The following is a 26,456-nucleotide window of genomic DNA, read 5'->3' as shown; positions in this document are numbered from 1 at the left end:
GGTTTAAGGTACTCAACCTATTTGTGGAACTAAAGCATGAGAAATCAAAACTGTGTTCATCAACTGTACTGAAAAAGAAAACATGGAAGTAGACTTGCCATAGATAAAGGAAAAAACCCACCTTGTTACCAATACATGATGTTTCGTTCCCTTAACTGATTCACAGAGTGTGCACTGCAGATGATTTTGTGTCATCTGCAAGAGCCAGAGGATTTTCACACCATCTGGAGTTAGACTCCTAAGTTAGACCATCTGGGTCTCAAAGTTTCCTCTGCTTAGTGCACAGACAGGCAGGCACTGCCCATCAAACGCAAGATGGCAACTTGTGCACCACGGGATGGATGTAGCTCCCCAGCTCTAAGTGCCGATGCCTCTGTGGGTCACTCCAGCCTCTTCAAATACTCAACCAACCAACATCAGCACTTTGGAAGCACAAAGCACTTCAACCAGATGACCTACAACCAGACAACAACTCCAGGTGAGCTGGGTCTTGCTGTAGAAGTGATGTTTTTCTCTGCATTAATGGAATCTCTATGATGTAGACATGGACTTACAAATGCCAGGCATTTGTCAGGTGAAACTTTGCTGTTTGTCCCTCAGGCACTTGATCTCTCCAGCACCTTTGGTACAGATCTCCTTTAGTACCTCACAAACAATATTTCCCAAAGTGAGGGAACTTTTTGGGGGGAAGGAAGAAGGGGAGACATGACATGACACATAGGTGCCCTAAAACTATGATTTTCACTATTACTCTATCAAAATGTTGTAACAAGTGTGAGTCATCTTGCAAAGGCATATAAACAGAATACCTACTGTGACACAAGTTTGCCAGAGAAACCTTCCTTGCACCTTTCAAGCTGTCAGCCTAGTTGGTATCCCTGAAAGTGCACAGCTAACATCACTGCCTTGTACTGAGAACTGAACAACTGTGTCCTGCATATTTCTCTGCATATCATTCCTGAATTACAACATCCTTGCTATTTCTCACATTGGTCTCCTCCGCTACATTTGCTAATCACAATGTCATGGAATATTTGGTTTTCTACATGCCTGGGTGTATGAGCACCTGGGGAACAGAGAGAGATAAGCTCTTTTCATCAAAAAATCAGAAGAGAAGAAAAAACTAGCTCATCAAAATACAACAGGTCTGATTTACTGCTGTGTTACTCTCAAGTTATGTATTATACCACTTGGATCATGGGAGTGAAGTGGATGCAACCTGGGTGTGACACAGAAGTAATAAGGCCTTTTGTCATTTGGATCCGTACCCTTACTGTAATTAAAGTAACTTGGGCATGCCCTTTTTAAAAAGTATGGGAAAGTCTGTATCTTAAGGAATCATCAGTAAAAATCTGCGTATTGGAGAGAAATGACCAACCCATGCAGACTGCAGTCTGGAGCTAGACATGGCATTATTTCTATTTGCCTGAAATACAGCACATACACCAAAAGCAACACTTTGAAGGAAGTAAAATGATCTGCTTCTCCTGAATGAAATTTGCAAACACCCAGTTTCGACATTTGTCTCTAATTTAAAGCACTGGCTAATTAAAAAAAAAAACAAAACAGCCCACTAATTTCTAAAGAAATTCTGTGCCTCCAGTAAGTTTCTAGACTAGATGGTACCCTAAGAAACAGTAACACTTTCTGCATTACAGTGCTGTTACTACAGAGTACGTATGTTTGATACAATACATGGACAGTGCTGATGAAGATTTGTGGAACTGCTGTTTATTGTACTAGTATTTCCTGAATTTCAACAAAAAGAGAAATGTAGACTTCCAGAAATAATTTTATAAAAAGTTACTTTCTCTGTCTTCTCTCCTACACACTTCTAGCCAAACAGTAGCATTACTGCAACATCACTTCAAAAATATTTACATAGGGTCTATTTACATAGTGAGAAGGCAGATACTTGTACATGCTTGAACACTTGGCTGAGGTAAAAAAACCCCAAACAAATAAAGTTGGCAAATATCTTACTTTTTACTGAATATTACTATCTATTCCAACTAGAACACGCAACAAATCAGAACAAATGTTTGCACTTTTGCAGAAATGGAAAACAGCAAATCTAAGAATGGAAATAGCTGGGTAAAATACAGTATTTTTTTTCTATTAGTAAGCAAACGCATCCCACTTTTAAATTTCCATTCCAATGAACAGGAGCAGGCTCATTTAATGAAATACAGCATGCCTACGTGGCATGCCTATCATTCTTTGGTACATGAACACTATGACAGTTTTAAAGATACCTTTAATAGAACAGATTTTGCTTTAATCAAAATTGTGTAGACAACTTGAAATAAGAACCTCATCAGGAGAAAGATAACTGTTAGGCTGCTGATGTGTAATTATTGCTAAAATCTATTTGCTTTGGGATCGCAGAAGTGGAGGGTGTCACAGGTGATGCCAATATTTGAAAATGCTTCTGAAGCTGATTGTGGAAAAGATGCTAGTAGAACCAATACATTTAGCAGAAAACTTTTAGAAAGTGTGCTTAAGAACAGACTAAACACATGGGTAGTAACACAGGCTAACCGGGAAGCCTGAGTGTGGCTTTTGGCGGCCACATTTCAGTAATCTAGACATGGTTCTTTGATCATGTAGATATGAGTGATTTAGCTGATATTACACAATTCACTTCCATTTCAAAAAGCTTCTGATGAAGTTATCTATCAGCCTCAAAATACGCTGTCAAGGAGGAAAAACAAAAAAAGATGTCAATAAATAAAAATGTCTTTTCATTGCTAACTAAAAGCAAAAAAAATGGTCAGCAATTATTGGTTGCTTTCTTTTATGGTGGAGGGATATTACCTGACAGTCTCACAGATTTATGTTCAATACACTCATAAATGACCTGGAAAATGGAGGAATAAAAAGGGCCAGAGTTTTCTGATGATATTAAATTATAGAAGTAAATAAAAACAAACTGTCTGCTGATTGCTGCAAAAGGACCTCATGGTGCTGAATAAGCATAAGATAAACAGGCAGATAAAATTAAATACAAATAAATACAATCAGATACACTGGAAAAAAAACCCCAAACTTCATTCTCAGGTATTCACTACTTCTTACAAGATCCCTAAGATTCAGTTTTTCACAGTACAAGAATTACAGCCAAATCAATAATCTGGTCGCAAATTAACAAGAAGAAATTAAGTGGGTTTTTTCCACATACTTCACAGTTAAACTTTGGAACTCTTTGCTACAAGATGCTCTGAATATCAAAAGAACAAACAAATACAAATGTATACAAAAGACACAACTAGTGGCAAAAGAGACCATTAGGGGCTATTAATTACAAAACTGCAATATGGTGTGTGGCTTTAACATGTCTGCATGTTAAATACCTCAAAGGAAGCTGTAATGGCATATTATCTGCTTATCCAGTTCTTAAAATTCTTCCTGAACATCCAGCATTGGCCACTGTCAGTGAAAGGATACTGGACTGCAAGCACCTTTTGATTCAACCAGTGCAACCATTTCTATGTTGCGTGATTAACATGGGCACTGCTGGCATGCAAGTAATTTACAACTGAGAGGCAAAACCATCTGCATTTTGGAAACAAGACACTGATTCTAAAATACCTTACTTTTACATGCATAAATACAACAACATTCAGCTATTGAGAAAGTGAATGAAAGCCTTTTGAGAAAACCCTCTGATAGATTTTAACAGACTTAAATCGCAGACGGTAGCATCACCTTGTAAAAATAAAACCAAACCAAACAAACAACCAAACCAAACCAAACCAAAAGAACAACAGAATCAAAACCAAAATAAATATTGCTATTATTGATTAGAACCAGGACTAACTAAACCTCCAGAGATGGACACGTTAGCTTACAGTGAATGCAGAGGGGAATCTACCCTGAACTGGGCATAACCAAAAGTCAAATTAAAAAACCTAGGAGACTAATTCTAAAACAAGCAATGAAGAACAAGAAGCACTAGTGGTTCTGAGGCCTGGAATCCATCACATGTTAATTACTCTTTAGAAGTAACTGTTTCTTTCCATTGACTATGAAGGTGGCCCAAGTGACTAGTTCAGATGTAGAAGTCTCCATCAGTGTTGTCTAAATTCAGATTAGGTGAATCCCACAGCCCTGGGGTCTCATTATCTCAAGACTGACTTAAGTTTTATCTTTACCTATTTTGCAAACCTAACTCCTCCATGCAGTGCGATATTTGCAAAACAAATTACTTTGAAAAGAAATGCAAGGACTATTTTTAATGATAAATACCAAATTTTGAGCTTACTGAACCTCAGAGTCAGAGAATGTTGTAAATCTGTTGTAGTTACTTACATCAGTTCTAGGTCGTGCTCCAGTTGATACTGGGTACGATAAACAGTCTAGATCCTGGTAGTCTGCTCTTCTATTTATCCAAGATGCTTTTCCTTGATGATCTCCATAAAAGCCTGTCTCCACTTGAACAGGGCACTGTAAGAGAATTTTAAAAACCCTGTAAATAAAGGTAAGTCATAAATATTTTTAATGTGAACGGCAAGATAAAAACACTGGAATTTTATCTTTTTAAAGCTTCTTTTCTCTGAAGCAAGGTAAATATTTGTCTTCAATCTCTTTTCTTAAAACTACCTGCTACATCATGCTTACATTTTGCTGAGTTAGACATCCAGATATTATGTGAAGTCATTTCCTTAACAGCTAATACGCACAACTGGAGAACTAATAAATAGTAGTACACTTGCCTAAATATCAAGGAACTGAATTACCTCTACTTTAGAAATGCTTTTATTCCAATTATTTAAAACAATCTTTCACCTTCACTTCATGTGTGCTTTTCTAACTTAAACAGAGACCCAGCAAGTTCTCATTCTCAAATTACAGACCCCAAACTTTACCAATCCGCTTTTCTCTGGGGAGATCTCACTTGACTGTTCCACTCCCACACCATTTTTTAAAAGATGTGTGTCCCAACTCTGGGCCCACACGTACCCGGCCACACTGGATGCAACGCGGGGAACAGCCCAACTGCACAACCTTCCCCCACGTATCCTGGTTGGTCTCAGAAGGACAACAAGGTTGGGAACCAGGATCATGGGCGCACTGCAGAGCAGTCATCAACTGTTGGGGACAAACAAAAATCAGCCCATTTTCTGGCTGCTCCCATTCATGAGAGGACAAATTTGCTGCTAGTATTCAACAGTAATTGCCTAATTTCCAGTCAGTATATTTTTAGGGCTGTAAAATGAGGAGGCTTTGCAAAGTTGACAAAAGAATCAGTATGGGACCCAAAAAAGTTTGAAGATAATATACTACTGCAAAAGAATGAAGAGAATGTGGAAGTTAAAGACAAAATTTTGTTCAATGAAAGACATATTGCTGCCATAAGACAGGTTAACCATAATCAAACAGGATTTCTGTGTCACTATCCATGAATGATAAAGAACTAAAACTGGAAAACGTGATTCTCATTCTTGAGATCTTTTTTTTCTGTAGTGAAACTGAGTACTAGATATCAAATGGCAATGAAGCGGATACATTAAACAGCAAAACTTGCTGCTTACAGCAAGAGCATTTCATCTCTGCTATCTCATTTACAAACTACCTCACTCTATATTGCTAAGAAAGACTTTTTCTCATAGGAAAGGTAGAGGTTTTAGAAGAGCTGTACTATTAATTGCAATTTTTCAAAGCTATCAGTTTTGCTGTTAGTACCTTCAGATAGCCCAGCTTTTTGTACTTAAATCATGCATTTATAGCATCAGTGAGAAAATGTTTCAGAAAATAATGTGATGAGAAATAATTATTTTTCATATATTTTCTGGATCAGATACCGAGTCATTCAACCAGTGCTACTGCCCAGTGATATTTCCCAATAAAAAGCTTGCCAGCAGTAACTTGCAGTTTACACAGCTGTAAAGACAGATCACCTCCTAGTATGCATCTAAAAGTGATCATGTTTTAGAAAACACCTAAAATTTGTCCACCAAAATATTGCAAGACCTACTCTCACCCAATACATCCCATAACTTTTGTTCACTCAGTCTGCTTTCATTAGCAAACATTTAGACTTCTTCCTGCAAAACTTTTGTTCAATCAAGTATTATTAAAGACTTCACAACAGGAAAATTCAAAGAATAGTAAAATATCAAGAAGTTACTTCCATGAACAGATGAAAAATCCTTCAGTAGAAAACTGACTCACTCAATCCAGCAATTAAATTACAAAATATATTTCTGTAACACAGCATATGCCATAAGAAATAAATACCATGTTGTCTGTTAAAATTGCCCACACCCTTAAGAGACCAATTTTCAGAGTAGTGGCTCCACCAAACATGCTGTCACTCATACAGTAGTCACCTACTTCTGAGACCTTGGGTCTATAAGCTGGCCGTGCATCTGTGAGCACTTCACCCCAAATCCTTTTCAATCATAATTTCTTGCATCGGTTCCCAGTTTATATAATCAAAATGGGATAAAAATAGATAAATAATGCATAAGAGGTTCATCATTTTATAGAAGCCAAATTTATGTGGTTACTTGTAAATACATGTCTAAGACAGATTTTCTTCTTATTCGAGTTTCATTGCGAGTGACAAGAATAAAACATTTGATATGTGTGGAACAAATTGCAAGCTAGAATAAGAAATATGGACCAAATGGGATGAATTGATAGAAGACAAATTACTCATACAACTTGTATGAAAACAAGAGTTTGTTCATTTTTTCTGCTGTAATTGTCATCCTGAGATTTTCAAAATCTGTTTCTTCACAGTAAATTCATGGTGATATTTAGGAGGGTGTATTTTGTTTCTTTGACTATACTGGAAGTCTAAGGTCAACCTGTATTGAGACAAATTATTCTTAAATGTTTAAATTAGAGCAGACAATTTCCTGTTCAGAAATGGCTTTGCTACAAACACCTTTACAGGAGACAGCAAAGGCTGTCCCACCAGCAGCTCCACAACAGATTGTCCCTGACTCTTTTCTTGCTCTGATCTTGTTGGTTATATCAGGAGGATCTTTGTGTTAAGTGACCTCTCCAGCTCCTGTAGTGAAATTGGCTCTCAGAGGCTTAAAGGACACTTCCATTCTGCCAAATAAAGCCACAATAAAAATGTGGCTGATTCATGTGATGTTTGCCTGTCCATAGACAATTAAAATGAAGCAAGTTTGCCTGCTTCAGAGTGGAAAGAAGGCATGATCTGATAAAGCAGAGCCTAACTGCTCAAATACCTTATTGAGGAAAATGGTGATTTTGGCATCAATGTTAGAAACACCCTTGGAATCTTTTTGGACTTATTCAAACAGATGCAACTATTGGTAAGCAAACAAATGTGCCAAGACCAGTGATACTGGCTTAGAAGTATGTTTTGTCAGCATATTAAGCGTGACCAGCTCTATATCGCTAGCACAGGCTTTTGGTCAGGGAATACGTCCCAGGAAGAAAGCTGTGCCCAAAGTCCCAGCCTCTGCTACCACGCTTCAGTAAGAGAAGTGCAACATCTGGGACACTGGTGTAGGCATTCTCTATGCAGCCACTTCGGATGTTGTTGTTCTTATGTATCAAATGGCACTTGAAAACACTGTTTATCTGGATTTGTTTTTTGGCTGTCTACATGCTACATGTCCCTCATTGAAGGCCCCACCAATGGATTTGAAGTCTAGTGTCCTGTGATGTTCAAGTCATCATGCAAAAAGAATTATGCCTAACCAAACCACAGCTTTTGCCTTAGTAGGATAGGCACAGCTATAAAATGATGAGTGCTTGGACCCCTGGTAAGTAAAACCAGACTGCCTCACAGCGGGAAGTGCCGGAACTCTGATGGCTTGAATTTCACTATCAGGCAGAAAAGCAGACTACAATGCCACCACATTTCAACAGAAGACATTGAGCAGTCTCCTACAAGAACATAGAACACTGTCCATTAATAGACAAGTTAATGATGAAATGAACACAGTTGGACAGACTTGGTTCTGACTTGCTGACATGTACAACAAGAAAGGAGAGACAGTCATGGCCACTCTGTCACTAACACTCTCTCTGCAGAGCACGAAAACACATACTGCAAAGCGCAACACCGAGATGCCAGATCCTGACCTTCCCACCTTGAGGGACGTTTACAGTGATCCACACAGACATTTATTTAAAGAATTTACTTTTACAAAATTAAGCAGCATTGAAACAGCAGTGACAGCAAAAGCATCCAAACAAGCTCACTTTTCAGGAATTTCAAGCCAGTACTAACATTCAGAGCTGCAAATCCAAACAACTCTATCTTAAGCACTGACTTTAATCATAGCCTAAAGCAGAAAACAAATATTGCTACTTCTCACACTATTCACTCTCCAGTTACCTGCTTCTATAAAAAAACCCCCTTGCTTATGCAAAAATTACTAAAATAATATCACTGCTCCTTAATCCCATTTGTCCTCAAAATATTAGCTTGGGAAACTGTGTGTCATCAAGTCATGACACTTGCCATCACAAAATATTCTTAACAGAGGAATGCCTCTCTAAATCAAATGTTCTGATAAAATAAAGAAACAAAAATATTAATTGAACTCTTAATGAAGATACATAGTGCCACTTTTGCCACTCTTTGTTTTTAAAGAAACATAACAAATGTAGATGAGCTAGCACTGGAACTTTAAATAAATTTAAATATTCTATCTGAAAAACTACCAAATGCAATCATCTAGATTCAAATTCCCCTCTAAAAAGGTGTTCAATGATTTCAAGCCATATTGACAGAAAAGTTTCACCCTCTGACATTTCTGTTTATTTGGGCATTAGTTGTCTAAGCAGGTCATGAGTTTTTGTTTACTATTGTGTTAAAACTGTAACTTATTTCATCCTTGAACCTGATTTCCTCAGGCTATCCAGAAACATATGCAGATTTGAAAACTGTGGCTTGAAGAGCATCTGATAGCTTAACGTTAGAAAACATATAATACAACACACATATTCTTACCAGTTGCTTGTGCCTTTTGGCAGAAGGAGTACCGGAGGGGGAAGAACCAGCACTCAGAGCTTCTTCAATATCTAAGTTCAGCCGTTCCAGCTTCTTCATAAGACATGACAGAGAGTCTGACCATTCAGATCGTTTTTCTGGTTGGGTCTAAAAGAAATGAAACATACATCAAGTCTTAAAACATTGAAGCTTTTTGTGACTTCAAGACTCTCATTTTTCTGGCCAGTCCTCAAGAAAAAAGCTGACCAGCTCTTTCCCTGTCCTTGGGTAACTTTCTCCATTTAGAAAGCTTCAATTATCACTCCAGTCCTGATGACACACATTCTTAGCTGCTTTTCAGGCTCACATGATCACACTCCACCTTTGTATATCCGAATGGCTTTCTAACACTTCATCTTTGATGAACCACTGCCAGCTTAACTTAAGCACAACCAAGACTAAAACCAAAATAACCTTGTCTCCTCCTTAAGCCATTTCTATTTTAGCATCTTTCCACTGATTGCTTGCTGTCAATAAGGCACAGGACATTGATGGTCATCATGTGCAATGTATTCTATTCTTTATTACAATTCCAGACGTCGTCAAGTCTTGCAGATTTCTTTTGCCCATCCAAGAGAAAAATCTTCCTGTGTGGCCAAAATATTTCATTGATCTCAAACACTTTCCGTTTTCATGGATGCATCTTTCCTTTTTATCTGAATGGCTCCACTGTATAATGAAAACTTCCATCCATTGTAGTGCAACTGCCACAAATACTTTTCTTGTTCCTTAGTTTCCTTGAAGTGCTTTCCAGTCATCCCCTTAAGCATCTTTCCATGGCAGTCCCTGTGCATGCTGCTGCATTATGCCTTGTTTTCCTCACTCAAATAACTTCTAAAGATCCCCAAGAAAAATAGTCACACTGGCCTCCCTGCCATCACACACAGCTACAGCTCCCCAGATTAGTCTCTGTCCTGAAGCTACTTCAGTTCTTTCATCTTTCTTTCACAAACAATACAAATCTTTGCACAGAGAATAATTTCATAGCAAACAACTCTAACAGACTGAGCATACAAACAGTAACGCTACATTGTCGTACTACCAAAATCCTAAGAGCGTCACACCAACTCCACAATACCTAGGGGAGCTAGATTAATATTGTTATTATTCCTGCCTGACAAGTCTTTAATGATGGTTTGTTTCCTTATGAGGATTTTGCAAGCGGGACAGAGAGATAATTGTAATTTGTTCACTATTGTGGGAAAAAGCTCTACAAATAGAATCCAGGAGACTCACTCCAGTATTACACTGACATGTATTATTACTAATGGAATTGTTCATCTTCATCACAGTAGCTAAGAATAAGGCTCTAGATTGTCAGACATTTGGTCACATATTTCCAATAGAAGCACATTCCCTTTGGAGGGGCTAGTATTATCTTTGTAGGGATTGTTTTGAAACACGGAAAATTAAATATCCAATCTTTAGTTTTCCAAATCTTTATTCGGAATTTCCTATATTTTTATAACCTCGAAGTATTTTTCCTGAAATGCTGTTTAAAGTGCTAAGCTGTATTTCAATTCTGTAGCTATTAGAACTATTAAAACAGATTCTTTGAGTACTTCCCATTGCTTTCCAAACACTTTAATGTAAAATATAGGAATTACAAAATGTTCCACAGAAAGTGACTATCAAGACGCTCCTCATGCTGAATCCTTTCTGAGTGAGATGATCTTACACAGAAAATGTGCATAGTGATAAATGTCTACAACACTGATTTCTAAACAAAGTAGACTCTACATCTTCCTGTAGTTACGCTTCCTTACATGCTGATCTTTCCAATACTAAAGAATGCTCAAAAAACCCAGGAACAAGATAAAAAAACCCACATAAACTAATGTAAACTCCAGCAACAATGGACATAGAAAGTCTGTCAGAATGTAAATGAAGGTTTTATTTCTCAGCACAGTTAAACTGTAAGGAGCTGTAAGAAAGTGCTTTCTTACCAAATCAATGGTAAACAACTCTGAGGCAACAACTGCATACAGAAATGAGTAAAACGTGTTTGATTTCAGTGAAGTATGCAAAAATTGTACTTGCCAGTTGACAAATACTGAAGGTCAAATAATGTTAGGATTTTTGAGTTAAATAAAAAGTAGGAGAGATTTACACAAGTGCAAAAGTCCATTTTCTGTTCCATGACAGGAAAGAGTATTTCAAGGAGTCGGCAGAGTGTCTCTATTTTAGCAATTTCCATAGAAAATGCAAAGATTAAAATTCATGAAGACTTTAACAAAGGCTTGCAAATATTTTTGATGAAGACACTCCAAATACATGTAGGAATACAAATATAGGATACAGCGTTACAGTAAAAAATACAGTTCCATGCATTAGGAAGCATACTTTGCCTTTATCTTGACAAATATTTACTTACTGGAACAATACTTCCAGCATTCACCAACAGTCTACAATATATCCATATGAGTCAAACCCTCTTATTTTATAAAATTACTGTTGTACTGTAACAAAACTCAAAACTACAGTCATTGCTTTAAAACACAAGTCTGAAAGAGTTTCCCCAAACTATAACTCTCCTAGCTTTCTCCATTCAGTTCTGTCTTTTTCAGTTCAGTACGACTCCATTGTGTCTGTTAAGGGGATGGGGAAAACGATGGGTTTTCATTATCCTTCAAGAGAAAGCCAAATGGGCTTAGTTAACAAATGCCATTCACTAATTGAAAATTTGGCACAAAAGCAGCATTTGGAATAAATGCTGATTGGCTACATATTTCAAAGGTTGCCTGAAATTCTTGCTGGGCAGCAAAAACATGATGCTACTTACTTTGAAAAATATACAAGCCTGCACAGTAGGACTTCTAACTAGTGAATGAATTCTGCCTAATCCATTCAGGAGGAACACAGCTCCCCAGTGTTCAGCCCTAGTAACTGGGTTGGACGCTATCAGCACTCAGAAGAGCCGTGTTGATGTATCCTGCCCATAGCAACTGCAGTGGCAGGAGGGTCAGTGTCTTTGGAAGCTTTTGTGTCTCACCCTTCAGGAGGAAAAGAAATCTCACTCTGAACTACCTAAGAATCATGGTCTGCTTTATTCATTGTTTTTCCCCTAAAAAGGTGTACAGGGAGAATGCTCCTTTCCATATACTCTCAAGGTCTCCTTTCTTTGGTGGAGCTGCATTTATTTATTCAGCAATGTATAGGAATGCTGTCATCTTTGAAGAACCTGAACAGCTTAGAGAGAGAAGTGCATTACAGGAGTGCTTTTTGTATGTTACCTAAGAATACAGAACCATAGAGGTTGGAAAAGACTCTTAAGATCATCAAGTCCAACCATTAACCTAACACTACCGAGTCCGCCACTAAACCATGTCCCTAAGCACCACATCTACATGTCTTTTAAACAGCTCTGGGGATGATGACTCCACCACTTCCCTCAGCAGCCTGTTCCAATGCTTGATAACCCTTTCAGTGAAGAATTCTTTCCTCATAGCCAATCTAAACCTCCCCTGGTGCAACTTGAGGCCTTTTTGTCTCATCCCATCCTAAACTGCTGAGCAGTACTAGAAAGTGAGACCAGGTAATTCCTCGTCAAACAAATCTTTCAAGGCAGAGAAACCTTATCTATGATGATCATATCATACATTAGGCAGAGAATGACATATTGGCCTTTTAAAGTGAATTCCTTTGCCATATGGATTTCTCAAGTCCCATATACTCATGTTAGACAAAAAAGAATAAAAACATCATAAACCAGAAGTATTATCCTCTGTGCTAAATATAAAATAAAGTGGTATGCAATTCCTTAAACTTTAAGCAGTTACAAATTAAGATATTATGCTTCAGATAGTTATTGTATGTTAAGAACTAACCCAACTATTTAATATTTACTAAGACACATTTATCAATCAGTGAAACATATACTTCTAGGTTGCTACTTCCTACAGCAACCACAGCTTGTTTTAGAACAGCAGGCTACACATACTTGCTATATGTACACATTCATACCCAAATTCTGTGTTCACCTACATAGCTGAAATTTTGTTACTACCAATAACAAATTACAGAGGTAAAACAGGGCAGAAGATTATGGTCCATCACCTAAACAATTACTTGTTCTTTCCTTAGACTGAGAAGTAAATACATTCCAGACATTCAACTATTTGTGCCTTTTGGACCAAAAGCTTCTGCACCGTGTTTTTCAGCTTTCAAGTGTTCTTCACTAATCTTATTCAGCAAAAACATCTGTGATAAAAGGCGTATTTGTTTCAATGTTTTGCCCATGGAGCTTATTGCAATAGGCATAATAGCTGCCAGCAAATCTAAATTTAAACTGAAAGAATGTGGCAGAAATGAACAAGTCCATATAGAATACTCAGAGGTCAGGGTTAACCTCGCTGCCAGACCTCATGCTATACTGGAAGCAGAAAGGCTTCCAAGTGAAGGGTTATGAGAAAATTACACAACTCCAAATTTATCTGATAACTTGTGGCTTTCACTTCAGAAACTCTCAATAGGTCCAATTGTTCTGATAACTGATGTATTGTACAACTTCGAGTGATAAATTATTAACCTCCAAATAAAAAAAAATACCAGTGCTATTTATCCCTCCTCCCTAATATTAAATTGGTTTAGATAAAATTCTCTCTGATGTACAGCCTATATCTGCTAAGAATGATTTTGTGGAAGTATTTCAGAGACCAAATATCATATTTTGCTCTTACTGCACTGATGGGGCACCTTTGTTCTCAAAAGCTGCTCTGTGTAAAGGTCTCTCAGCCACTGGTGGCTTTGGCTACAGGGGCAGAGAGGGGAGGCCAGATTGGTTCCTTATACAGAATCCTTAAAAAAAGAAAAAAACTACTTAAAATACAAAAGACTCTTTTATTCTCCAAATATATTCATGGGTGACTTCTATATTAAAGATAGATACAATATTTCAAAGGGAATTTTCCCTAATATCCCACTGCAGTGTTGCTCAAAATATTTACAGAGCTTTTAGACAGACAACTAATTTGTGGCACTTTTGTCTGCAGTTAGCAACCTTTCCACTTTGAAGAACTGTATTGGTATCCAAAATATCAAGGAAAGTATCTTCAGTCTCTCAAGTCAGCAGACACAACCACTAGGCTGCTGGGTAAGAGGAAGCTCTTCAAGGACATCACATAAAATTCAGAGCAGTCCGGATCCTTCTGCTCCCCAAAACACAGAACTGTTACCGTAAGATGGGCTATTAGAATCTCAGCAGTTTTCCTAAAGAAAAGGTACACAAACACTAACAAGAAGGAAATAACTTTTCAAGGATGAACCCCTTTTCCCCCAAACTTATATTTACACTTCTTAAATACACCTGTATATGGAGATCAATTTTTCCGGCCTGTCCAATCACTTTCTTCTTTGTGCTTCCCTGCCTGAGGGTGTGCTGCCCCAAGCTACTGTTCTTCAAAGAAGTGACACAGCTGTACCTGCATGAATCTGATGAAACCTTCTAAGTGTTTGATGCTCTAGAGCAGGGGTGTCAAACTCATTTTCACCAGGAGCCACATCAGCCTAGCAGTTGCCTTCACAGGGCCGAATATAATTTTAGGACTGTATAAATGTAAGTAGTTTACACATTTATAAGTGTTTGGTGTTCTAGAGCAAATTAAATTGATATTTAAAGGCATTAAAAGTTGTTTCTGGCTTTTTGTCATCTCCCCTCATAGCACTACCGTGTAACTGAGCAGCTTTTTTCACTAAGCTTAACTATGCATTCCTACAACCTATGTGCTTGCTTATTAGTAAACCACTAGCTATGTCCTTTGGGATGAGTACAGTATAACACAGAAAAATATTGTGGAAATGCTAACTTCAAGACACAGAACAATGAAGATAGAGACTTTTTTTTTTATTATTAAAAGGTAAACAACATAGGAATAAAGGAAACCCAAAGAGGTGGTACCACAACTAAAAAATGTAACACAATCCTTACCTCATTTCATGTGTTTGACTTTACACAGGCAAACTCATACCAGCTCAGAAATAGACTCAATTACTTTTTATAAATTTTTAATTTCTCAGACAATGAACTGGTAAATTTGGCCTCTAATTTGCAATCAACGCATTGATTTTGCATACTGATAATGTCCATTGTATAAATGAAAATATTGTAAACCCATCTCTCTCTCAAGAGTTCCTGCATCAACTCTTAAGGACTATTGCACTAACCTCAGCTGGACAGGAGCCCTGGTACCAATGGAGTATTCCAAATCTTAGTTTATGGAAAAATTTCCCAGATGAAGAAACCTGAGCTACTTTCTGGTACTGAAGGCCATAAACTGTATCAACATGGCACCCAAGACAAGAGTGAGAGATTGTAAGCGTAAAGGAATTTAGTTGAAGAAAAGGTGAGGGGCAAAATGCTTTGGAAAACATTTGCACATTACTGCAGAAGTTTTAAAGTGCAGTAGCCCATGGTCCCAGCCAGCCTAATATAAACACTCTGTTGCAGGGTGCGGTTATTTTGTTTCTAGTAAAAGCAACTGGTTTCATATTGGACTTCTCATTTAAAAAATTAAAAACGACAACCTAAAATGGCATGTAGTTGGTTTTAACATCAAATTGTAATTTGGGTTTGTTCCAATGATTAAAAAAACCCACCCTTTTTTATTTTCCCAGTTCACAATGCCTACAGCAATTCTACACCTTCTAAAAAATTACGATGTCAAGCAACACCAAATTTCACAAACAGGCTGACAAGCCTGTGCTGCCAACACATGCTCCAGAACTGGCACCTGAATGGCCAGACAAGCTGTCTTTAATTGACATCTGCTCCTTTTTCAGCATATTAATTATCCTCTTGGGTTATCCCACCTTTATCTGCTTCAGAGCAGATGCCAGCTCACCATTTATCTGTGCTACCATGCCCTCCACCTTGTGAGTTGAAAGAAGTGAACTGCACTTCTTCTATCCCAAACATTTGCTGTATGCAGCAGTCAAATTCCTGATGCCATCCATTAGCATTTGGCTTGGCACCCTCTGCAACAGTGGTTGTATCCGCACATCACAACTGGTGACTCTGAATATCAAAACAGTTTACACACACAGGTATTAAGACCCACATAACAACTTCTTCACCAAAAATTACTAACTTCAAAATACAGTAACTCTTACCATGACTACCTTGGAAAATGTCACCAACCTCTGCCTGCTTACAGAAGGGCATCTTCCTGCAGTGCTTGTTAACTAAGCAATGGTGTTTCAGACTGGGTTTCATAAAAGCTGAGGGGCTCTCATGCTACTATATCCACAAAAACGTATATATTGGAATAGGTAACTTAAACATTCTTCTCCCCATTATGTTCAGTGACACCTATAGACTACTTTTTGAGATTGGATTTGGTTTAATCTGGTGTTTGTGGTTTTTTTTTTTTTTTATTTGGTTGGGGTTTTTTTGTTTTGTTTAAGTGTTATTTCTTTATAAAAAATCATGGTTAGAACCACCCAAGATGAAGAAAAGCTGGGCTCAGCTTCCTCTTTGGCCTAAGGCATTTTACATCAGCTCTTCCATCATTTTGAAAATCAGCAGGGAAAAGAAAAATAATATCACTTTAGTACCAGGTACAAGTAACTTTGCAGGAAGTTTCCCCACTCCTTCTTGTCAAAGAGGAAACAAGCATAAAAACCTACTTTACCAGCTGTAGCACTTATCTTGAGAGGAACAGATCAGAAGAGTTTTGTAAGTCTTAGCCAACACCTATGCTCTGTAACATATGTAAGCACTTTGGTAGGACTAGTGTATTGGTATACTACTTCTACAAACAGGACTTCATCCCCAGGCTACACATTGGAGTTGCTTCCATCACATGTAGTTTCTCTTATGTGTCCAATGAATCTTTATTTTTTGCACAGGCAAAGCTACAAGAGGAGAACCTATGCCCAGAAAAACTTACCATAAGAAACCCTTCTGCAAGGTAGAAAACATAGCTGTTTGAAAGACAACAGCCTGAGAAAGCTGAATCCTTGTCTTCTGGGGAAGACAAATCACTAAATTAAGGGAAATAGTGATACACCACCTCTTTTACAAAGAAAGCAGCAGCCACTACTGGAAGCTTTGTGTTCAAAGTGACTCAGAGTACCCAATCCCACCTATGTGCTGCCTCCCAGTCAACATTAGCCCTTGGTCTTAGAATGAACTGTATGATTTTGACACACTCAGGGGACCCTAAATTCAGAAAGCACCCCAGAAATAAACAAAAAAACCCCTTACTTTCTTAATGCCTGGCTAGCCCCATAGCCAGCCTCAGATAGTGGTCAGCACCTGATGCCTAAAGAAAGGGTGTAAGAACTGGGTAATAATAACCCGGTATTTCACACAGGATGCTCACCCAGTTTTGAGTACCATACCATGCAAGTTGCACAACAGTGACATTAAGTAACAAACTGAAAAGGACTTTCAAGTCAAGCAGCCAAATTCTGCTTACACCCTAGATTCCTCTGAATTTGATCAAAGAATAAAAAATCTAGTGCATTTCTGGATGAATTCTCAAATCACAGCCAACAAAACCACGACAAGGGTAGCTCTTCAGATATGACATTTTCACTTAGACATGCACACAAATGCTGCCAGGTTCACTGCTCCATCTGAAACCTCCATCTTCTATAGAACACATGCATAGCCTGATGAAGGTCCAACCAACCTAACACAGTATTCTGAATTCTTCTGTGATAATGTTTGAGATCTTTGGTAAAGAAATAGTCTAGTCTAATTACTAGACCATTATAGCAAATACACACTCTATGCTGATCTAAGTCTTCCAACACATAAATGCAAACTAGGTCATGTTGCATCTTAATACAAATAGTGAAAAGAAATTCTCCCAAGAGTGAACAACTGCTACCTTAGCAGTCTTTAAATGCTAGCAAAATTTAAAGCTCTAATGCTGTGCTTGCATGCTCTCTTTATACTATACCTCTAAAGGAAGAAAATCTTTGTGGATGCTCGCTTCTTCCTCACCAGATCCTTGTTCTTTTTCTGCTCTATGTGGAAATGAGAACATATTTCTTCTATATTGAAAGTGATTATCACTTAGAAAAATGTACAGAAAATAAATAAATACCCATGTGGAGCCCACAGAGGTTTCCCTGGTGCCATGACCTTGCTGGACATAAAGGTGTACATATTAAACTTCACCTCTACCAGCTGTAAGGAAAGGAAACAAGTGTGACTGGTGGAAACTACAGAGTCCTTGCTGGAGACCAGTAGTGAAGAGTAATATGAAGACAACAGTTACAGCAGATAAAATGGATAGCAATAGGATGATATAAAACCCAATTTTGTGACCCATGTAACAGTCAGAAGATCCCAGACACAAACCCTAAAAAGGGTAAAATAATCTTTGGGGAAAGGCCTTACAAAGCCCTAGAGGAAAAGCCATAGATATGCTTATCTGCAGCATAAAGCACTGGAGCCTCAGGAGAGGCCACACTAGTGCCTTTCTTTTGCTGCCAGACCCAGAACAAAGTAAGCTGTGTGGCACACCCCGAGTTGGAGCAGGGGAAGCACCACCCCACCCTGAGCAACATGAGCCAACACAGGTGTGTTGTCAAGGTGTAACTGTAGACAGCATGTAACTGCTAACAGGTTGCCTGTCCGTACTGTGTTTCACTTTTATTACAACAGCTGAAGTAGGATAATGCTTAGTATTAAAAACATGATAACTGGTATTAGTAAAGCAATAATCTTAGTTAACATAGTAGTTGAAATTATCTGTCTGCTTGGCACACCACCACCCACACTAACTGGTCCTCTGTCAGAGAACACCTTGATGAAGGTTAGTGCTCAGTGTGTGGGCACAGGGCATTAAAGGTACCGAGAGCTGCAAACCAGACCTTGTGTGCCAGCACCAGGGCTGCCCTGGCAACCTGACACTCAAGCCATTTTTTCCTAAAAATATCCATGCCAATGTTTCCTTGAAGAACTCTGGAGCAGATTCTAAAGACTACGATGGTAAAGGATAAAGACAGAGGTCTAGTAACATGTAGCAAAGTTCTAAACGTAAATATAGAACCTGTCTTAAAACACTAAGTGCCAGAATACTTTGAAGTCTGTGTAGATAACTATAACCTTAACATTTTTTTTTTTAAACACCAACATCTGTATGTACCTGGTTTTCAGTTATTTTTTTAAAAAAATCATATATACAAAGAAAGAATTCCGAAGAAAACTGGTAATAGAGATTGTCTCCATGTATTATGGAACTTCAGCTATTCACTGTTTTCTGAGTAAGTCATATGCTGACTATAAAACAAACAAACAAAAACAAAAAACCCAAAAACCCAAACCCCACCGCACATGATAAAAAGTCTTTCCAAGACTCACATGCATTCATGGAGTTCTGTCAAATCTGACACTGTTACCTGCCCAAAAGTTCTTGCAGTCTGCTACTTATACAAAAAAAAAATTAACATTAGCAATCCACTTCTTAACAGAAATCTGATGTTAATGAAAAAAAAAAAAGAGTTTAAAAGCATCTTCTGGAATTAAAAGAGTACTCAAGGACAAAAAATAAAAAGCTTGGCAGAAAAGAAGATATTTTTTGTGGCTAAGAATAGGTGCTGACTGGGAGAAGGATGGAACACACATTATAAGAGAACAAGAAAACAGCAGATAATTGAAATAATGTAAACCTTCTAAATTATATTCTGAACAGATTTTCATCAAACATAACAATAAAGAAAGAGCATTAATGCCAGGCCCAGAAAAGCAATTAGGCATGATTCCCAGATCTTAACAGGAAGTTTGACACCTAAGTATCCAGTTTTAACCACTAGGCTATAGAATTATTCAAAAACAAGTTAAATGCAGTCTATGGATTTGCTGTGAGTTTTTATTGATATATTTAAATGCATTTAAAAAAAATCCATTACTCTATTACAACTCCTGAAACCCTTGAAACTCTACAGCAACGGAAGTAACAGTTATATAGCTCATATTGCTAACATTTCAAAAACGCATGTAATATTAAAGTCATGCATGTTTTTATTAACTATAATTGTTAAAACATCTATTATTTCATATTACTTAGCTCCATGCTTTGTTATGTTTATCTGTTAAATTAACCAAGAACATTAATGAAAAGTTACAGTTTGTGTATGTGTACAAGACCCTGGGCCAATTTCCCATATTATACCAACATAATTCCACAAAAGTCTTTGTGGTTGTCCCAACATAACATGGACTTGCAAGTCTTATAACACCTGGGTATAACCACACCAAATTAAAGGTGCAATGTGCTTTTGCTTCTTTATTTTATGACAGGAACACTCTCAATATCACATCAGACCTGGAGAGAAACTTCAATTTGAAATAGCAGCTCTCATGGAAGCAGAGAACCTCCCTGGGGTTTTGGACACAACATAGTAGCACCATCCTTCAAAAGGCACCAACAAAGGCTTTTTCCTCCAAAAATCATACATCAAAAAAAGAACAATGAAAAGTTCTCTCCGCTTCGATCTAAAAAGCGATTTGTTAAAATTACGACCTCTACCAGATTCCACCAAGATACTTGCGCCGTTTAGCCCCAAATAATTTGTTTAGCAGTGATATACTTTAGGGTATAATAAAAGTGTTGCTTTCTTCCATTCCTGGTTTGGGAAAGCATTATATTTCACAAAAAACACACGCTAGATTTTGCTGCCTACACACCCTTGTGCTCAAGGGCACGGCACAACTCCACCCGCACGGCGTACGAAGCAAAGGCCCGTCCTGACGCCGCGCTGGGCCCGGCCCCGGGGCAAGGCTGCGGCCAGCACGTCCCGCCGAGCGGGGCCCAGGGGAGGCGCGGGCAGGGCCCGCTCTTCCACTGCCGCCGTTCCCCCAGCAAGGGTGGGCGGGATCCGGGCACATATCGAAGCAAATGCGCCTTTCACGCTACCGCCGCGGCCTCCTCCGCCACTTGGCACAGGCGGCCGCGAAGCAGCCGGGAAGCGCCCGACCCCTGCGCCGGGCCGCAGTGCGAAGGGAAGAGGAGCGGCCCCGGTGCCGGTGTGAGAGGAGCCGGCGCCTCCCTGAAGAGCGGGCGGAGGGCGGTTGGTTGGACACGAGCCCCCGGAGCCGCTTCCCGCCCTTCCCGCCAACAATGGCGGCAGCACAGCCGCCCGCGCGCCCAACGGCCCGAGCCCAAGCCCGAGCCCAAGCCCGAGCCCGCCCTTTCCAGGAGCCCGCGCGCGCTGGGGGAGGGGAGGGCGGGCGAAGGGGCGGGGGCTCCGCCGCGGCCAGCGCCCCGAGGTGCGCGCGCAGCGGCACCGGCTTCCTCCTGCCTTCCGCTCGTGGCCGTGACGCCGCCGGCGGGCGGGGCCGGGAGGGGACGACGGGGCCGGGGCCGCCGGCTCGCGGGGCGGCAGCGCCACCTGCCGGGCGAAGCTGCGCGGCGACGCCCGCGGCCCGAGCGCGCCCCCTAGCGCCCCGGGAGGGAAGCGCGCTCCCGCCGCGGCCGGTAAAGGGCGGGCTCGCCCCGCCCAGGGGCTCCGCGGAGGCTGGGACAGGCGGGGGCGCTGGCCGAGGCGAGAGCCACCTGTGCGGTGCGCAGTGCTCACAGAATCACAGAATGTCAGGGACTGGAAGGGACCTCAAAAGATCATCCAGTCCAATCCCCCTGCTGGAGCAGGAACACCCAGATGAGGTTACACAGGAAGGTGTCCAGGCGGGTTTGAATGTCTCTGGAGAAGGACACTCCACAACCCCCCTGCGCAGCCTGTTCCAGTGCTCTGTCACCCTCACTGTGAAGCAGTTTCTTCTCATATTGAAGTGGAACCTCCTGTGTTCCAGTTTGTACCCAGTCCTGGCCCACAGCCCTTGCCCGGGGGCCGCCGTTTCGGCTCCTGAGGAGAACGGCGCCGCTGCGGCCCGCCGGGAGCCGTTCCCGCAGAGGGCGAGGCTGAGCTCCCCGCGGGAGCGGCCGCGCCGTCCCCATCGTCTTCACGGCCTCCGCGCCCCAGGGGCGGGTGTGAGGAGCCGCCGGGGTTCCCGGGCCGAGAGGGGACGCTGGGCCGCCCCTGCCTGTCTCCTTCCCCAGCAGCCTCCCTCGGGCTTTGTCTTCGAATAAAACCCGTCGCAGCCAGGGCCAGCTTTGCTCCTCCATAAAGTGACTCTTCCCCAGGGTCGTGCCTCAGTTTCCCCAGTAGGAAAGAGCACTTCAACTGGGAAGACCTTGCAGAGCTGGGCGTGTGGGGTCTACGGATCTCTTGCCTGCACATCTAAGCAGAGGTAGACAAGGCTTAAAAGTCATCTAAATGCAATCAGATTTTCAGAAATACTTGTGCCACTGAATACGCTGGTGGGAAGTTACTGGTTTTACATGCGAAGCTACAGCTACTACCAGAAAAGCATTGCACTTTAAAATGGCTAACTCCCTGTCTAAACAGTTAAATACACATAGTTCTGAAAATTAAATCTACAGTGTTCTACACGGACAATCTGCCACCCCGTTTTACCTGACAGAATAAATCACACTGACTCAACTGAGACTGATTCTGTTCAACCTCAAGAAAATACTTATGTCAGTCTGAGATCTGATTAAATTGCCTTGATCTCAGTAGTCTTAATGAATAATAGGAACTCCATGGATAATGTCAGATAGTTATAAATGTAAAACTCACCCAAATTCTTAAGGCTAGGCAACACTGGATGTCAAAGGGACACGACTCTGAAATCATAATTCTGCTTGAACTATCTGGTTGTACTGCAGTTTGCCTTGGGACAGTTGATTACTTCTGCTAGTGGTGAGGCAGCCTGAGCTCAGCTCTGGTGTTTGGACACAAAAGGAGACTTCGAACAGGAGAGAAAATTCTTCCAAGTCCTAGATTTCAGCACAGCTCAAGAGAAGAATATCTAAAATTAAGCCCATCCGAAAGCATTTAAGATTTGCTTATTTGGTTTGGCATATTAAAATAAGCCTGTGTGGGCAGATTTGGACAGTCTTATTTTTTTCTCTTTGTGGTGATACAAAAAGGTTTTTCTTCAAAGTCCATTATAGTTTGAGGCATGAAAGGGCAGGATATGGGGAGGGAGGAAGACTAGAAATCCTGGGTACTGGAAGCCAAGTCAGGCTGTAATCACAGCTCCTTTGATTACCAAGAGTGAAGTCTGGCAAAGCATCAGATGGGGAGGATCAGCCTCCTGTCTTGACATCATGACACTCAGAAGAAAATGGGAGAACAGAGAATCAAGATTTTGAAGCCTGAATTTGAATCATGTTACAGTACAGCTCTCAGTGCCAGGGGAACTTAATTTTAACTGTGATCCTTTGTCATGTGGTTCACAATGAATGATAATGAATGAAACTCCAATTTCTGTTCTTCCTTAATAAGTAAAACACATATTGGACCATATCAATCAAAATATTTTTAAATACCTTTGAGAAATCGGTTCTCTTAATTTTTTTCCTTCAGGATGGTTTAGTTTCATTTACTTTTTGTTGTAGCCTTTTCCTAAGTGTTCGTTGTTGGAGTTTATAGTTTTAATTAAAATGGTGAATGTATTTTTCCTCGGAGTTTCTTCCATTATATTTTAATGGTGCTAATATATAAAGTAATTATACTTCAAGAGTTCTTTTTTTTTTAATTGGGTTTTGGATTTTGGTGGGGTTTATTTTTGTTTGTTGTGGGTTTTTTTTTTGGTTTGGTGTGTTGGGTTTTTTTTTGTTTGTTTTAATTTTTTTGGCTTGGTGTCTTAAGAGAACAAAGTCATACTCTTCTGCCTTGGTGTTGCTCAACTGCATAACTTTTGAGTATTTTAGATATTTTCAAGCCAGTAGGAAAGATGGAAAGAAATATCTGAAAGAGCAAACTTTAAAGTTTGATCAAACTTTGTGGCTGGATAGACATAAGAGACTCAAATAACGGCCCAGTATAAGCTGAAGATGAGGAGATACCATCCCATATTGTTTCTGAGCAGCCGCTGATGAGCATACACTTGCTAACTGGGCAGGCAGTGAAAAAATACCTACAGGTAAGGCACATGTTGTGTCTTGTTGGAATCATGGGGTTTTGGGACAGATTCTGGAGAAAGGGAAACAAGGGAGACGTGGGCAGTTGTGGAGAAAATAGTGGGAGGTGGAAACTGGAGACAATGCACAAATTCTGGGAGAGGATCAGAGCATGGTAGAAAAACACTGAGAGGATTGGGGAGCAGGAGGTGCTGGAAGGGTGAGCCAGTAGGCCATAGGAAAGCAGGATGCATTCATTCTTCAGAATGCTGGAGTAGTAATCTCGAATCTGAAAACCACTTTGGAACGTTTCTTTTCTGAGATAATCATCATGGGGTGATTAGGCAAATTCTGTAGAAACAGCAGGACAATAAATTTTCACTTCCAGACCTGAGACACTTGATTTTATAAATATCATTCTTTCTGTCATGAAGGGCAGTTAATCCCTGACTGAAAAAATTGAAGAGAAATACATTGTGAGGGACGTGATGGGTTTTTCAGTTCTTATTCAATGATTTTATAGGATTTGTATCACTCATCCCACATGCTGTTATAGTTTTTTGTAAGGAGGAAAGGGGTTTCTCAACAGCTTCTGTTTAGGTGTCAGCCCTGCCAAGTTGCTCCTTGCAGACCCTCAATGAATTCCGTGACCTTCATTAGAAGCTGATCTCTAGTGGCCAAGAATCAAGACAGGGATGTTCTTAGTTCCTTTCTGAATGTCAGCCAGAGGTAAAAGTAGTGGGCTAAGAACAGACACATAAAAGAAAATAATTATGTTGCAAAATCATAGAAGCTAAGCACATTATTGAAAGTCTTTTCAGGGAAAAAAAAATCATTAGGACTGAGGAAGTAAAACAAAGATATCTGTAAGTAAAGATATAGTTTAACACAAAGAGTAAATTATATTTTTTGAAGGTTTGATTTGGCCAAAGTTAAAGGGAAGTGGGAGTAAGTTTGAATACGCTTTTAAAATCAGAAATATCATACTTTGTGACTAGATAAAACTATCTTCAGGTATTATTTACAGTACATGTACATTGTTCAGTTTTAATGTTTTGTATCCTCTGTTTTGAGAGGGCTTATGAGTTGCAGCATTTCAATTATAAGAAGCTTGTCAAAATGACATAAGGACGCTGATCACAGCAACAAATAAATCTCCTTGTGTCAGTTTTTGGAAGTGGGAGAGATGAGTGAAGAGGTACATTTTTCTTTTCATTGTCTAAGTCTCTTAAATGCCTGCACTTAATCAGATGGGATCTCTCTCTGGAGCTCTTCAGAGACACCAATGTCTTTTCCTCTGACTGTATAAGGAATTTATGTGCATCATCTGACAGACTGCTTTCTCTCTAATATGGAAACTGGAAATGTTCCCTAACACCCCGATGCAGATAATGTTCTGCTGATGTCTTAACTCTGTGTTGAGGCAAGACCTGATGTGCACCATCTCCACTCCCACTCGTCTTCCTCCCACATCCCTCCTTTCTCTGGGAAGAAAATTAAACTATGAGAGCAGAGAGCCTACTCCACCAGGCCTGGTGGATTATCAGGAACCATGGATATTTAAATATCTGAATTTTAGATGAAAATTTTTTGCCTAAATTATAGAGATCCAATTTCACTCCTCCCTCCCCAATAAAAACAGGAAAAGCTTTCAACCTGGAGAAGCATTCATTTTTATACATAGAGTTTTGAACAGGCCACAGGCTCTACCAATTACACTTCTTGCAAGTCACTTTTCTGTGTTTCTGTTTAGGTTTGGTTTGATTTTCATCACTGTTTTTTGGTTAACTGAGATATATGTTCCTGCTCCCTGCCTATGCTAAGAGCCAGAACATCAGGTGTGCTACTGTAATATGCTGCTGTAGTTTATATTCTTTCTTTATCCTCTAAACAGTAAGAACACTCATGGCAAATGCAGAAACTAAGAAGGTGAAGGAATTAGGTAGAGTTTAAATGCTGAATTTAACATTGTCATCTAATGCAAAAGAACAGTCATCTCTCTGTGCATGCATATCTTCCTTAATCTGTTATTAGTTTATGTAGTATGTATTTTGGTTTATATTTGTAATTGTTAATGCTAGCTATCTGCTTAAAAGCTTTCAGAACTTTACATTTCTTCTTTCAGCGATCAGAAACAGACGTAAATACCATGTGACTGATAAAAACAACTTTCAGGAACTTAACTGTTCATGGTATTTGTAGCTACTAATGGTTATTGTAATCAGCTGAAGCCCTGTCTTGCTAGGAAAAAAACAAAACAAAACAAAACAAAAGGGTAACATTGAAGTATGTAGAAATGTTGTATTATTACTACCTAATGTTGACTTGTGGATTTTGCTCCCCTTGGACATCTTACTTTATGAAGACTCTTTCATGGCTTCTTTAACCATAAACTGAGAAACATAATAGTAATTACAGATTATAGCATGTCATTTTTATCTTGGGAAAAAGATAACTTTGTTAAAATCCATAAAACACATTCTGTTAAACAATCAGTTTGATGACAATTGTGAAGAAAGTTGCCTTGATATATTAGCCTTAGGCACCAT

At 39.6% G+C, this 26,456-nt stretch overlaps 1 protein-coding gene across 1 annotated transcript in view; it reads right to left on the bottom strand.

Moving 5' to 3' along the window:
• Positions 1–26,456, bottom strand: part of STARD13 (StAR related lipid transfer domain containing 13) — a gene marked incomplete at both ends in the record, with an annotated part of 255,942 nt that overhangs the window by 215,212 nt on the left and 14,274 nt on the right. Inside the window, 2 exons of the mRNA XM_080346961.1 lie at positions 4,312–4,446; positions 8,948–9,094. Of these exons, the coding sequence (XP_080203087.1) occupies positions 4,312–4,446; positions 8,948–9,094 (282 nt within the window). The remainder of the gene's footprint in view (positions 1–4,311; positions 4,447–8,947; positions 9,095–26,456) is intronic.

The sequence above is a fragment of the Nesoenas mayeri genome (genome assembly GCF_963082525.1).
Source record: "Nesoenas mayeri genome assembly, chromosome: 1".
In the NCBI taxonomy this organism is placed as follows: Eukaryota; Metazoa; Chordata; class Aves; order Columbiformes; family Columbidae; genus Nesoenas; species Nesoenas mayeri.
Note: the sequence above shows the minus strand (reverse complement) of the source record. Positions and strands in the feature narration are given on the sequence as shown.